General features: G+C 43.0%; 1 protein-coding gene across 8 annotated transcripts in view; it reads left to right on the forward strand.

Moving 5' to 3' along the window:
* Positions 1-14,461, forward strand: part of COLGALT2 (collagen beta(1-O)galactosyltransferase 2) — a 147,417-nt gene that overhangs the window by 126,369 nt on the left and 6,587 nt on the right. For 4 of the 8 annotated variants that reach the window (XM_049701920.1, XM_049701962.1, XM_049701936.1 and 1 more), the window contains exons 11-13: positions 3,579-3,785; positions 5,279-8,308; positions 9,069-9,242. In XM_049701920.1, coding sequence (XP_049557877.1) covers positions 3,579-3,785; positions 5,279-5,555 — 484 coding nt within the window. In that variant the 3' untranslated portion in view covers positions 5,556-8,308; positions 9,069-9,242. Of the gene's footprint in view, positions 1-3,578; positions 3,786-5,278; positions 8,309-9,068; positions 9,243-11,747; positions 11,968-14,461 lie in introns of those variants that run through there. The other 4 variants (XM_049702081.1, XM_049702108.1, XM_049702030.1 and 1 more) reach the window with 4 other exon arrangements.

Genomic DNA, 14,461 nt, shown 5'->3' on the forward strand with positions numbered 1-14,461 from the left:
TCTCTTCTTTGTTCTCACAGCTCCCAGGGGCTCAGCTTTGGATTTGTCCCCTCCCGTGTGTGTAGGTCGCCGGAGGGCGTCTCTGTTCTTTGCTCAGACAGGACGGGGTTAAAGGAGCCGCTGATTCGGAGGCTCTGGCTCACTCAGGCCGGGTGGGGGGGGTAGGGAGGGTCACGGAGTGTGGGGCGAGCCTGCGGCGGCAGAGGCCGGCGTGACGTTGCTAGCCTGAGGCGCGCCGTGCGTTCTCCCAGGGGAGTTGTCCCTGGATCCCGGGGCCCTGGCAGTGGCGGGCTGCACAGGCTCTCCGGAAGGGGGTGTGGATAGTGACCTGTGTTCGCACACAGGCTTCTTGGTGGTGGCAGCAGCGGCCTTAGCGTCTCATATCTGTCTCTGGGCTCCGCACTTTTAGCCGCGGCTCGCGCCCGTCTCTGGAGCTCTCTTAAGCAGTGTTCTTAATCCCCTCTCCTCGTGCACCAGGAAACAAAGAGGGAAGAAAAAGTCTCTTGCCTCTTCGGCAGGTCCAGACTTTTGCCCGGACTCCCTCCCGGGTAGCCGCGGTGCACTAACGCCCTGCAGGCTGTGTTCACGCCGCCAACCTCAGTCCTCTCCTGGTGCTCCGACAGAAGCTGGAGCCTCAGCTCCCAGCCCTGCCCGCCCGGGCGGGCGAGCAGACAAGCCTCTCGGCTAGTGAGTGCCGGTCGGCACCGACCCTCTGCGCGGAATCTCTGCGCTTTGCCCTCCGCACCCCTGTTGCTGTGCTCTCCTCCGCGGCTCCCAAGCTCCCCCACTGCGCCACCCGCAGTCTCCGTCACCCGCAGTCTCCGTCACCCGCAGTCTCCGCCTCCGAAGCTCCCCCACTCCGCCACCCGACGTCTCCGCCCGCGAAGGGGCTTCCTAGTGTGTGGACACTTTTCCTCCTTCACAGCTCTCTCCCGCTGGTGCAGGACCCGTGCCTATCCTTTTGTCTCTGTTTATTTTTTTCTTTTGCCCTAACCTGGTACGTGGGGGGTTCCTTGCCTTTTGGGAGGTCTGAGGTCTTCTGCCAGCGTTCAGTAGGTGCTCCGTAGGAGTTGTTCCACGCGTAGATGTATTTCTGGTGTATCTGTGGGGAGGAAGGTGATCTCTGTGTCTTACTCTTCTGCCATCTTCCCGGAAGTCCCCAAAGCTCATTTTCCGCCTGAACAGGAACATGAACCCTGGATCCTTAGGTTAAAAGTCTGATGCTCTACCGACTGAGCTACCCGGGCCCACCCTTTTTCTTATTTGTGTGTATATCTATTGTAGATTTTTTTGTTTGTTTGTGGTTACAATGATAATAGCAGTCTATATAAATACAAGATTGTTTTAAGTTGCTGGTCTCTTAATTTCAAGTACATTTCATATATCCTGTATTTTTAGTCTCCTCTTCTCATGATTGCTGGTTTTAATACCATATTTGTGTGTGGATGATTTCCTACCTTTATTGTATGTTTGCCTTTACTGGTGAGCTTTCCCATTCATACTTTTCTTGTTTCTAGTTGTGGCCTTTTCTTTTCCACCTAGAGAAGTTCCTTTAGTATCTGTTGTAAAGCTGGTTTGGTGCTGGTGAATTCTCTTAGCTTTTGCTTGTCTGTAAAGCTTTTAATTTGTCCATCAAATCTGAATGAGAGCCTTGCTGGGTAGAGTATGCTTGGTTGTACCTTTTTCCCTTTCATTACTTTAAGTATATCATGCCACTAATGGCCTGCAGAGTTTCTCCTGAAAAATCAGGTGATAACCTTATGGGGATTCCCTGTATGTTATTTGTTGCTTTTCCCTCATTGCTTTTAATATTTTATCTTTGTTTTTAATTTTTCTCAATTTGACTATTATGTGTCTTGGAATGTTCCTCCTTGGGTTTATCCTCTATGTACTCTCTGCACTTCCTGGACTTGGGTGACTGCTTCCTTTCCCATGTTAAGGAAGCTTTCAGCTATTATCTTTTCAAATATTTTCTCAGGCCCTTTCTCTTTCTCTTCTCCTTTTGGGACCCCTATAATGTGAATGTTTATGAGTTTAATGTTGTCCCAGAGGCCTCTTAAACTGTCCTCATTTCTTTTCATTCTTTTTTCTTTATTCTGTTCCGCAGCAGTGATTTCCAATAGTCTGTCTTCCAGCTCACTTATCCTTTCTTCTGCCTCATTCATTCTGCTATTGATTGCTTCTAGTCTATTTTTCATTTCAGTTATTGTATTGTTCAACTTTGTTCTTTATATCTTCAGTCCTTTGTTAAATATTTCTTGTATCTTCTCAGTCTGTGCCTCCATTCCTTTTCTGAGATTTTGTATCCTCTTTACTATCATTACTCTGAATTCTTTTTCAGGTAGATTGCCTATCTCCACTTCACTTTGTTGCTCTTCTGGGGTTTTATCTTGTTCCTTCATCTGGAACATACTCCTCTGCCATCTCATTTTGTCTAACATTTTGTGCAGTCTGTCTTCCACAGGCTGCAGGATTATAGTTCCTCTTGCTTCTGGTGTCTGCCCCCTGTTGGGCAAGGCTGGTCTAGAGGCTTGTTCAGGCTTCCTGGTGGCAGGGACTGTACCTGCCCACTGGTGGGTGGAGCTGGGTCTTGTCTCTCTGGTGGGCAGGGTTGTGTCAAGGGGTGTGTTTGGAGGCAACTGTGGGCTCAGGAAGACTTTAGGCCTACAGGCTCTTGTGTGGGGCCAGTTCTTGGTGTCAAAATGGAAGCCTCCAGGAGAGCTCATACCAATGAATGCTCCCCAGTACCTCCACCACCAGTGTCCTTGTCACCACAGTGAGCCACAGCCTCTTTCCTGCCTACTCAGGAGACCCTCCAAGACCATCAGGTAGCTCTGCCTCAGGCTCCTCTGAAGTCATTGCTTTCACCCTAGGTCCCACTGTGCATGAGACCTTGTGTGCATCCTCCAAGAGTGGAGGTTCTGTTTCTCCCAGTCCTGTGGAGTTTCTGTAATCAAGCCCTGCTGGCCTTCAAAGCCAAATGCTGTGGGGGCTCTTCCTCCTAATGTCAGAGCACCCAGAACAGGGAGCCTGATGTGGGGCTCATAACTCTCACTCCTGTGGGAGAACCACTGCAATATAATTATTTTCCAGTTTGTGGGTCACCCACCCAGTGGGTATGGGATTTGATTGTATCACAGATGCGCCCCTCCTACCATCTTGCTGTGGCTTCTTCTTTATCTTTGGATGTAGAGTATGTTTTTTGGTAGGTTCCAGTCTTTTTTGTTGGTGGTTGTTCAGCAGTTAGTTGTGATTTTGTGAGAGGAGGTGAGCTCAAGTCCTTCTATTCTGCCATCTTGTCTCGAACCTCTGAAAGATCTTTTAATCTCTACATCTCAACTTTCACGCTTCAACAGTCTGCTAGGCAAGAATAGTTGGGATGTTGATAAGTGGAGCCACAGAAATGGCCCCATTGATGGGAGATGACAGCCATGGTTGATGTGATGTGCCTTGTTGTGTGATACATTTAAATAAGACAAACTTGGTCCAAGCTTTCAAAAGTCTGCAGAGCTGTGCTCCATTCTTATGGATGTCTAATACTAAAATTGGAATTTTCTGCTCCACCCATTTCCTTTTAGTTATATTGGCAGGAAGAGGATGCAACTAAAAGAGCCAGAGAAAGCTGTGCCCAATGTGGTAAATCTGGTCGAAGCTGACTATTCTTACTGGACTCTGGGCTATGTCATCTCTCTGGAAGGAGCACAGAAGCTTGTTGGAGCCAATCCTTTTGGGAAGATGCTACCAGTGGATGAGTTTCTGCCAATCATGTACAACAAGCATCCTGTGTGAGTTACCCTGAACTGCCTGCCTATCCCTTGAGCAAAATCTATTCATGAATTATGCTACTTGGTTTCTGGGTAATACTTAATATATTTTAAGGGGTACTACTTTCCTAAGTGATCTTTCCATAATCATGACCCAGAGAGGCCGATTTGAGTGATTATCCCCTTTTACAGATGGGGAAGATGAGGCAGAAATGGTGAGTCTTGCATAGGAGTCCTCTTTATTACCCAGCGGGTAGTTTAACTGGACGTAATCTGCTCAGTCCTCTCATCTCTGATTTTCTTACTTCCATAAACCCATATACACCTCAAGGTGAAGGTCATCTTCCTAAACACCTCAGATTTTTCTGTTCATGTCTTAGTTCATTGAGTGTACTGTTGGCCAGGCAGTAGCTCACAGGCTAGTCGGGAACCCAGACTCGAGAACAGTCATTGTGATATATTGTGATACCTGCAATCACAGAGATGTGTTAGAGGCTCAGAGAGAGTGGAGGTGGCCTCTGAGCAAGGTGTCCATAGAAGAAGGCAGTGTGATGCTAGAGTTCCTGTAGCCTGGGAGTTCACTCTGACCTAGTGCTTATCAAGGGCATGGTAAATTATGGGTTTATGTGTCAGTCTCCCCAATAACCTATGAGCCCCTGAGGCAGGAACCATCTTTTATCTCTGTGTCCTTAGAGCCTAGTCCAAACTCTATACATAATAGCTGCTTGATCAGTGCTTCCTTAAATTCATTACTGGAGCAGAAGACCAGGTTCTAACCTTGGCTTCTTCTCTCAGTTGCTGGGTGATTCCTCCCTAGATGGTCTTCATGTTAGCAGTTGAGTGTTCTTGTCCTGCATCTTGCTCATTTTGTCTCCTGTCTTCAGTAAAGATGGACAACATGTCGGAGACTGATTTTTATCTCTGCTTCCCAACATAAACATGGAGGTCAATCATCATCCCCTCAACAGAAAGGAAATTGAGACCTAGCAGCCAAGCAGATGTCACCTCATGTAATCTGCACAGGAGCCCTGGGAGGGAGGGCAAGTCATCCCTCCACTTTACACTCACTTGTCGCTGGAATGCAAAGCCATGCTGGTGTGCCTCCAAGCCTACACCACATCACTCAACCCTTCATTGCCATCCAGCTCCCAGCCGTCTAATTTATTCTGGGAACAGAGCATTTTTCTACAAAGTGATCACATTTATTTATTATTATGGTCCAACAGAGCTTAATCCTTAATTTTTAGAATAAGACCTGAAATTCATTTTTAAACTAGTCTATCCAAATACAACAGAAACATCCTGACCTTTTTCTTTGTGCATTTGTTTAGACCATCTGAAAGCTTTTAAAGAAAACTGTATTGTGTTCGTAGACTAAAATTTTCCACACAGGACACAACTTGAAAAATAATCAAATGAATCTATGAGAATTTAAGAGATAACACGTGGGGCTCTTTTCCCCTGTTCTGTAAGTGTCCTGCTCCCTCACCCACCTGTACACCTCTTGTTTTCAGTGCTGAGTACATGGAGCATTACGAATCCAGGGACTTGAAAGCCTTCTCTGCAGAACCCTTGCTCATCTACCCAACACACTACACAGGCCAGCCAGGGTATCTGAGTGACACGGAGACCTCAACCATCTGGGACAATGAGACAGTGGCCACTGACTGGGACAGGACACATGCCTGGAAGTCCAGGAAGCAAGGTCACATCTACCGCAATGCCAAGAACACAGAGGCCCTGCCACCGCCAACCTCCCTGGACACTGTGCCTTCGAGAGATGAGTTATGAGGGCTCCATGGGGGGGTTACTGCCCTTTGGTTTTCCTAATGGGCTGTTGATATGTTTGTTCCAGTTTCTTTTCATGGTCACGATCATCTAACCAAAGTGGTCTAATGTGATTGATCAAAATTAGTATGTTTTTGACAGGGGAAGAGAATAGGGAAACTAAACCCAAATTTCCTAGATGGCTAGAAAATAGGCTTTATGGAAACCATTAAGATGAACTTCAATCCAGACACCTTGTCCCTCAGTTCATTACCCATATGATACTGGTTCTCACACTGAGGTTGAACAGCATGGCTCAGAGATTCGTACAAGGGAAAAGTGATCACCACACTATCACGTCAATAAATGGGTAGGCCTGGCAGCCAAGTCAACTGGACCACATCTATTGGTCTAGTGGGCCCATTTTATGTCATAGATGTGACCTTGAATACTTGAGTATGTTCTAAGTTTGGGGTGTGGGGGAGGGGGAATCAGATCATTTAAAATCAAATTAATTGGGCTTTTTCTTTAAAGGCATTTGCCGTGAGCCTTACTGCAAAGTGACTTTTTCATCTTAGTCCCCGTTATCCAACAGGGATGGGTGTTTGGGTCTGTGTGTAACTTGGCATTTGACTATCATGGCAATTGAAGCTCCCATGAAGAGGTGTCCATTTTGCCATGAGCATATAGTTTCATAGATATTTGAGGGTTTGTGTAGATATTTGAGGAAAGCACTCAAACTTTGGCCTTCTTTATTATGGTCGCTTGAGTTGGGATGCTCTATTTATGAAGATAAATTTAATATATAAGGGGCTGGGACTGGTGTGTAATTGCTGTCCCGGGGGTTCATGTGCTGCCCCAGCACGTCAGACTGTCCTCTCCACCCTGAGCCTGGGAGTGAGCTGCAGGTGTGAGTTTTATGAGTCACTGTTAAGAGGCAGAGCACATCTTTAGGCCAGAAACTGTCCTTGCCTGGGATTTTCATTCTATTTTGAATTATTTATTTTACAAAATGTGGGGGAAGCGTCTGTAGGATAAGGCAGAGAAACATATGTGTTAGGCTTTTATTGCCCCCTGGGAAGTGGTGAGTGTAGACACGTTGGTTCCAGAATCTGGTTCTTCTGCATTTCCCAGCCTGACTCTTACAAGGAGGCCTGTTGAGTGGGAGATTCTAACCTTCTGGAAACAAATGATTCTCCACCTCAGGCGAGAGACCTTGGTTAGAAACAATGGACTGATCAACTGATTTAGACCAACAACCAGGGAAGCCTTGGAGTCAGGATCCTGGGCAGACCACCTCTCTGCTTTCTTCATAAATGGATTTTATGTAAAATGCAGAGTTGGACTACATCATCTGTTTCAGCTCCACAATCTGTGATCCTTGGATATCTCATGATGGTGTGTTTTAGGTTTCTGTTCTCATGCCTGCAAGCAGTAAAACTTGGTCTCCAGAAATCCCCTCCCCAAGCATCCTGTCCACACACGCTCCTCTCTCCGTGTCCTGGGTGTTGACTCTGAGCTTCATGCTTTGGAGCAGAACCCGTTGGTGGCCTTGCTGGGTGCACCAAGCTTCCTGCTCCCCATGAGGGCCCCAGGCTGCAGGACAACCCGGCAGCTTCCTTCCACAGAACACCAAGCTTGGCCTTCCCTCTTGACTTATGGTTGGTTCCTCTGCATTGACCAATAAGCCAGGAGACTGAGGGAAGGGATCTCAGCTGCCTGATTTTTACTGCTTAGACATAGCTATCAGAGCTTGACTCTTTGTCTAGAAAAACAGAGCATCTGGGGAGCTAGTGAAAAACCCTTAGGCGATTCCTAAGGTTTCCTTGGGTATGCTGTACTTCGTTTGCGTATTTGAGTGTGTGCAGATGTGTGTGAATTTCATGTTTTGTTTTGTTTTTTAAAGGGGTGGGCGGAGGCTGAGGTAGTGGGAGTAGAGGAAGATTTAATTAATTTTTGTGTGGTTATGTTTCATAGAGAACATTGGTGGTTTTTTTTTTTTTCTTTTTCCTTGTCAGCTGGTCTGGTGGGTTTATGAATTCCCATTCTTTTTTTTTTTTTTTTTTTTTGAATTCTCATTCTTAAAAGACATTGTTCATAAATTCTAGAATTTTAGATTAGGACTGTTCTACTGTGAATAAAATTCTGGCTCTGTTAGCCCAGCCGTTGCTTTTCTCCACTCAGGTCTAGAATCCCAAGCAGTGTTCTTTCATTGTGAACATTGTGAGCTGCAGACGCAGCTTTTCTTTAGAAGGTCATCTCTTCAGCAATCCAGGGATTCCTTGACCTCATTCTTCTTTCCTGCCTCCCGTCTAGCCTTAAGTCAAGACATTAGACCTCTGCGGTGTCAGAGGACTTTGCCTCCGTCATGGCACCTGCTGTCTGCCTCTGGAAGTTAAACCCTCTCTGGATCTTGAGATCCAAGGTGTAATCTTCTGGATGGCCGGCACTGACTTCAGCAGTGCTGGTGCTGCTAAGTGTGGACTGAGTGTGTACAATGTGCAGACGACACACTGCACGGGCCTTGCTTTGTTCACTGGGGCCTGCTCCAGGAACTCTGGAAAACAAGAGCCAGCATCCCAGCATCCTACACTGTCTGTCATGCTCTGTCATTTCAGGGTGGGGAAGTGATAAACTACTTGCCTTCTAGAGCACTTTGTGAAAAATTAAAAAACGTGCAACTCTATGATTGTTCATTGGTTCCTCCAACGCTGGTCAACAGCCAACACTGCTGGAATTTCCAGGTCTGCACCGCCCAAGGATGTCAGAGGCCAAAGGTAATCATCACTGCTGTGCAATCCCTGTGGCAAAGAACAGAGGGTGGTCACCAGCCTTCCTGTCCAGTGGGACATGTTTTAGACTGCTGGAGAGGTGGGTAAGCCAAAAAGGATTCCAGGCCTCCAGTGGGAGGGTGATTGACGGAGGATTCATTTTGCATTTCTGTGCTATTGGTCAGCCTATCTATCCATTCATCAAAAGATACTGAAATGCTTGTCCCAGGCCAAAGAGATTTATCTTGGGGCAAAAAAAGGAGAACCCATGTTGGCCTCAATGACCCCCTGTATTTCAGCTCAGCCTCCCCCAAAACCTCAAAAACCAGGTGTGAGCGCTCCCTTGTTTCAGGCCCTGTGCTGGGCACTGAGATGCTCAGAGGTCTAGAAAAGGTCCCTACTGCTGTGGCGTCTGTGGTCCAAGGGAGAAGCCATGTAAGCAGGATGGCTTTCTTTCAGAGGCTGGAACAAAAGGGGCCATAGGACCCAGGGAACCTGGTTCTGCTGAGGAGGGGGCCATTGGGGGCAGCTTTGCTGGGAATGTGACAGTTGTGTTGGGTTTGGGGCTGTGGAGGGGCCTACTAGGGAGTGATGGGGAGCTGGGTAGGACCGAAGAGTCAGCTGTGTGTTGGGGTGATTGACAGGAAACAGTCTTGAGACCCGATCATGATGGCAAGGAGGCTACCCTCCTGCTCCAGACTGTTCTCACGAATGCAGAGGCCGTTGTTTCTGGGGGGAATTCTAAGTTTGGTTGCTCTCCTGACAGACAATGCAGAGATTTCCAGTAAAATGCTGGTGTCGGAAACAAAATTCCCATTCAGCTACACACATGGGAATATTTTCACTTACAGTTGGAACAAATCCATCTAATTAGTAACTAAGATAAAGATGAGTTTTCCCAAGAGGCTTCTACAATGTGCTTTCAAGACATTCTTTCCAAGTAAGTGATCTTTATGACTGACAAGAAATTAATTCAGTGAGGATTTAACTAATGACAAGGTGAGAGTTAAAGTGAGGCTGGTCATTTGATAAAATAGCATGTCATGGATGGTCTGTTCAGAAACCTCAGCACAGGCAGCCTTGGAAATAATCATTTCACCCACATTTTATGTTTTGTGGGGATGTTTGTTATCTCAGAGAGAACCTTCCTTCCCTGGAGACTTCCTGATTAAATGTGTCAGTGGGAGGGGAGCCAGGAGGAGAGAGCAGTGACATGGGAGGGGACTCCCTGTGAGTGGGCTGATGGCATTCCCTAAATCGAGCAGGGTGGCTGAGACAAGGGTGAAGAGTCTGGCCAGTGGTGGCCAGTATGTTGTTTTTGGTTTTGTTTTTGCCTGCTTGGAAAAGAGAGAAATGATAGGTTTTAGTACATTGTGTTAACAGATTACATAGAAAATGGTGCCTTCTCTTTAATTTTTAATTAAAAAAAATTTTTTAGTTGAAATATAGTTGATTTACAATGTTATGTTAGTTTCAATGTACAGTGAAGTGATTCAATTATATATGTGTATATGTATGTGAATATATACTTTTTTTACCTTCTCTTCCATTATCGGTTATTATAAGATATTGAGTATAGTTCCCTGTGCTATACAGTAGGTCCTTTTCGGTCGTCTATTTTATATAGAGTAGTATGTATATGTTAATCCCAAACTCCTAATTTATCCCCACCTCTCCTTTTGGTAACTGTAAGTTTGTTTTCTATGTCTGTGAGTCTATTTGTTTTGTAAATAAGTTCATTTGTATCATTTTTTTTTTATTCCACATATAAGCGCTATCATATGATATTTGTCTTTCTGTCTGGATTACTTAGTATGATAATCTCTAGGTCCATCTGTGTTACTGCAGATGGCATTATTTCATTCTTTTTAATGACAGAGTAATATCCCATTGTGTAATATATGTGTATATCATATATATACACATTATATATGTGTATATGTGCCACATCTTCTTTATCCATTCATCTGTTGATGGACACTTAGGTTGCCTCCATGTCCTGGCCATTGTAAATACTGCTGCTATGAACACTGGGGTGCATGTATCTTTTCCAATTATGGTTTTCTCCAGGTATATGCCCAGGAGTGGGAATGCTGAATCACATGGTAGCTCTATTTTTAGATTTTTAAGGAACCTCCATACTCTTCTCCATAGTGGCTGTACCAATTTATATTCCCAGCAACAATGTAGGAGGATTCTTTTTCTCCATACCCTCTCTAGCATTTATTATTTGTAGACTTTTTGATGATGGTCATTCTGAACAGTGTGAGGTGGTACCTCATTATAGTTTTGATTTTCATTTCTCTAATAATTAGTGATGTTGAGCATCTTTTCATGTGCTTTTGGTCATCTGTATGTATTTTTTTGAGAAACGTCTATGTAGATCTTCTGCCCATTTTTTGATTGGGTTGTTTGTTTTTTTGATATTGAGCTGTATGAACTGTTTATATATTTTGGAGATTAATCCCTTGTCAGTAGCATCATTTGCAAATATTTTCTCCCATTCTGTAGGCTGTCTTTTTGTTTATGGTTTCCTTTGCTGTGCATAAGATTTTAAGTCTAATCAGGTCCCATTTGTTTTTGATTGTTCCTGATTTTAGAGGAAATCTTTTCAGCTTTTAGCATTACGTATGATGTTAGCTGTGGGTTTGTCATATATGGCCTATATTATGTTGAGGTAGGTTCCCTCTGTGCCCACTTTCTGGCGAGTTTTTATTGTAAATGGATGTGGAATTTTATCAAGCTTTTTCTGCATCTATTGAGATGATCATATGGTTTTTATTCTTCAATTCGTTAATGTGGGGTATCACACTGATTGATTTGCAGATATTGAAAAATCCTTGCATTCCTGGGATAAATCCCACTAGATCATTGTATGTGATCCTTTTAATGTCTTTTTGGATTCTGTTTGCTAATATTTTGTTGAGGATTTTTGTGTCTATGTTCATCAGTGATAATTGGCTTGTAATTTTCTTTTTTTGTAGTATCCTTGTCTGGTTTTGGTATCAGAGTGATGGTGGCCTCATTGAGTTTGGAAATGTTCCTTCCTCTGCAATTTTTTGAAATAGTTTCAGAAGGATAGGTATTAACTCTTCTCTAAATGTTTGATAGAATTTCCCTGTGAAGCCATCTGGTCCTGGACTTTTGTTTGTTGGGAGTTTTTAAATCAGTTTCAATTTCAGCACTTGTGATTGGTCTGTTCATATATTCTATTTCTTCCTGGCTAAGTCTTGGGAGATTGTACCTTTTTAAGAATTTGTCCATTTTTCAAGGTTGTCTATTTTATTGGCATATAGTTGATAGTAGTAGTTTCTCATGAACCTTTGTATTTCTGTGGTGTCAGTTGTAACTTCTTTTTCATTTCTAATTTTATTGATTTGGAGCCCTCTCCTTTTTCTTGATGAGTCTGGCTAAAGGTTTATCCATTTTGTTTATCTTTTCAAAGAATCAGCTTTTAGGGCTTCCCTGGTGGTGCAGTGGTTGAGAGTCCGCCTGCCGATGCAGGGGACATGGGTTCGTGCCCCGGTCCAGGAAGATCCCACATGCCGCGGAGCGGCTGCGCCCGTGAGCCATGGCCGCTGAGCCTGTGCGTCTGGAGCCTGTGCTCTGCAACGGGAGAGGCCACAACGGTGAGAGGCCCACGTATCACAAAAAAAAAAAAAGAATCAGCTTTTAGTTGCATTGATTTTTTTCTATTGTTTTTTAGTCTCTATTTTATTTATGTCTGCTCTGAGCTTTATGATTTCTTTTCTTCTAACTTTGGGATTTGTTTGTTCTTCTTTCTCTAGTTGCTTTAGGTGTAAGTTTAGGTTGTTTATTTGAGGTTTTTCTTGTTTCCTGAGGTAAGTTTGTATAGCTATAAACTTCCCTCTTAGAACTGCTTTTGCTGTGTCCCATTGGTTTTGGATCATTATGTTTTCATTTTTATTTGTCTCTAGGTATTTTTTTTATTTCCTCTTTGACTTCTTTAGTGACCCATTAGTTGTTTAGTAGCATATTGTTTTGGTTGTTTAGTAGCAGGTTGGTTAGCCTCCAGGTGTTTGTGTGTGTGTGGGGGGCGGTTTGCAGTTTTTTTCTTGTAGTTGATTTCTAATCTTATAACATTGTGGTTGGAAAAGATGCTTGATACAATTTCAATTTTCTTAAGTTTACTGAAGCTTGCTTTGTGACCCAGCATGAGATGTATTCTGGAGAATGTTCCATGTGCACTTGAAAAGAATGTGTATTCTGCTACTTTGGGATGGAATGCTCTATAAATATCAATTAAGTCTATCCAGTCTAATGTGTCACTTAAGGCCTGTGTTTCCTTACTGAGTTTTCTGTCTGGATGTTCTGTCCATTGATGTAAGTGGGGTGTTAAAGTCTCCCACTATTATTGTGTTACTGTTGATTTCGCCTTTTATGGCTGTTCGCATTTGCCTTATATATATTGAGTTGCTCCTATGTTGGGTGCATATATATTTACAATTGTCATATTTTCTTCTTGGATTGATTCCTGGATCATTATGTAGTGTCCTTCTTTGTCTCTTGTAACAGTCTTAATTTAAAGTCTATTTTGTCTGATATGAGTACTGCTACTCCAGCTTTCTTTTGATTTCCATTTGCATGGAATACCTTTTTCCATCCCCTCGCTTTCAGTCTGTATGTGTCTCTAGATCTGAAGTGGGTCTCTTGTAGACAGCATATATACAGGTCTTATTTTTGTATCCATTCAGCCTATCTGTCTTTTGGTTGGAGTATTTAATCCATGTACATATCTATATGTATGTTCTTATTGCCATTTTATTAATTGTTTTGGATTTGTTTTTGCAGGTCTTTTTTCTTCCCTTCCTCTTTTGTTCTCTCCTCTTGTATTTTGACGACTATCTTTAGTGTTGTGTTTGGATTCTGTTTACTTATTTGTGTGTATATCTATTAATACATTTTTGGTTTACCATTACCATGAGGTTTTGATACATGTATGTTTTGATATTTGTGTATATATATGATTGTTTTAAGTTGCTGGTCTTTTCATTTCAAATGCATTTCAAGATTCTGCATTTGTACTCTCATCCTCTCACAATTATTGGTTTAGATAATCATATTTGTGTGTGGATGACTTCCTACATTTACTGTATGTTTGCCTTTACCAGTGAGCTTTCCCATCTTGTAATTTTCTTGTACCTAGTTGTGGCCTTTTCTTTTCCACCTAAAGAAGTTCCTTTAGCATTTGTTGTAAAGCTGGTTTGGTGGTGCTGAATTCTTTTAGCTTTTGCTTGTCTGTAAAGCTTTTGATTTCTCCATCAAATCTGAATGGGAGCCTTTCTGGGTAGAGTATTCTTGGTTGTAGGTTTTTCCCTTTCATCACTTTAAATATATCATGCCACTCCCTTCTGGCCTGCAGAGTTTCTTCTAAAAAATAAGCTGATAACCTTATGAGGATTCTCTTGTATATTATTTGTTGTTTTTCCCTTAGTTGATTTTAATATGTTCTCTTTATTTTTAATTTTTGTCAATTTGATTACTGTGTGTCCTGGTGTGTTCCTCCTTGTATTGATCCTGTATGGGACTCTCTGTGCTTCCTGGACTTTGGTGATTGTTTCCTTTTCCATGTTAGGGAAGTTTTCAGCTATTATCTTTTCACATATCTTCTCAGGCTCTTTCTCTTATTCTTCTTCTGGGACCCCTATAATGTGAATGTTGGTGCGTTTGATATTGTCCCAGAGGTCTCTCAGACTGTGCTTTTTTCTTTTTATTCTTTTTTCTTTATTTTATCCCGTGACAGTGATTTCCACCACTCTGTCTTCCAGCTCACTTATCTGTTCTTCTGCCTCATTTATTCTGCTATTGATTCCTTCTTGTGTTTTTCATTTCAGTTATTGTATTCTTCAACTCTGTTTGGTTGTTCTTTATTTTTTCTAACTCTTTGTTAAAAACATCTTGTAACTTCTGTGCTCTGTGTGCATCCATTCTTTTCCTGAGTTCTTGGGTCATCTTTACAATCATTACTCTGAATGCTTTCTCAGGTAGATAGCCTATCTCCACATCACTTAGTTATCCTTCTGGGGTTTTATCTTGTTCCTTCATCTGGAACTTATTCCTCTGCCATCTCATTTTGTCTAAACTTCTATTTGTATTTTTATATGTGTGGAAGGTTAGTTACATTTCTTGACCTTGGAG

The sequence above is a fragment of the Orcinus orca genome, chromosome 1 (assembly GCF_937001465.1).
Source record: "Orcinus orca chromosome 1, mOrcOrc1.1, whole genome shotgun sequence".
NCBI classification, from domain to species: Eukaryota; Metazoa; Chordata; class Mammalia; order Artiodactyla; family Delphinidae; genus Orcinus; species Orcinus orca.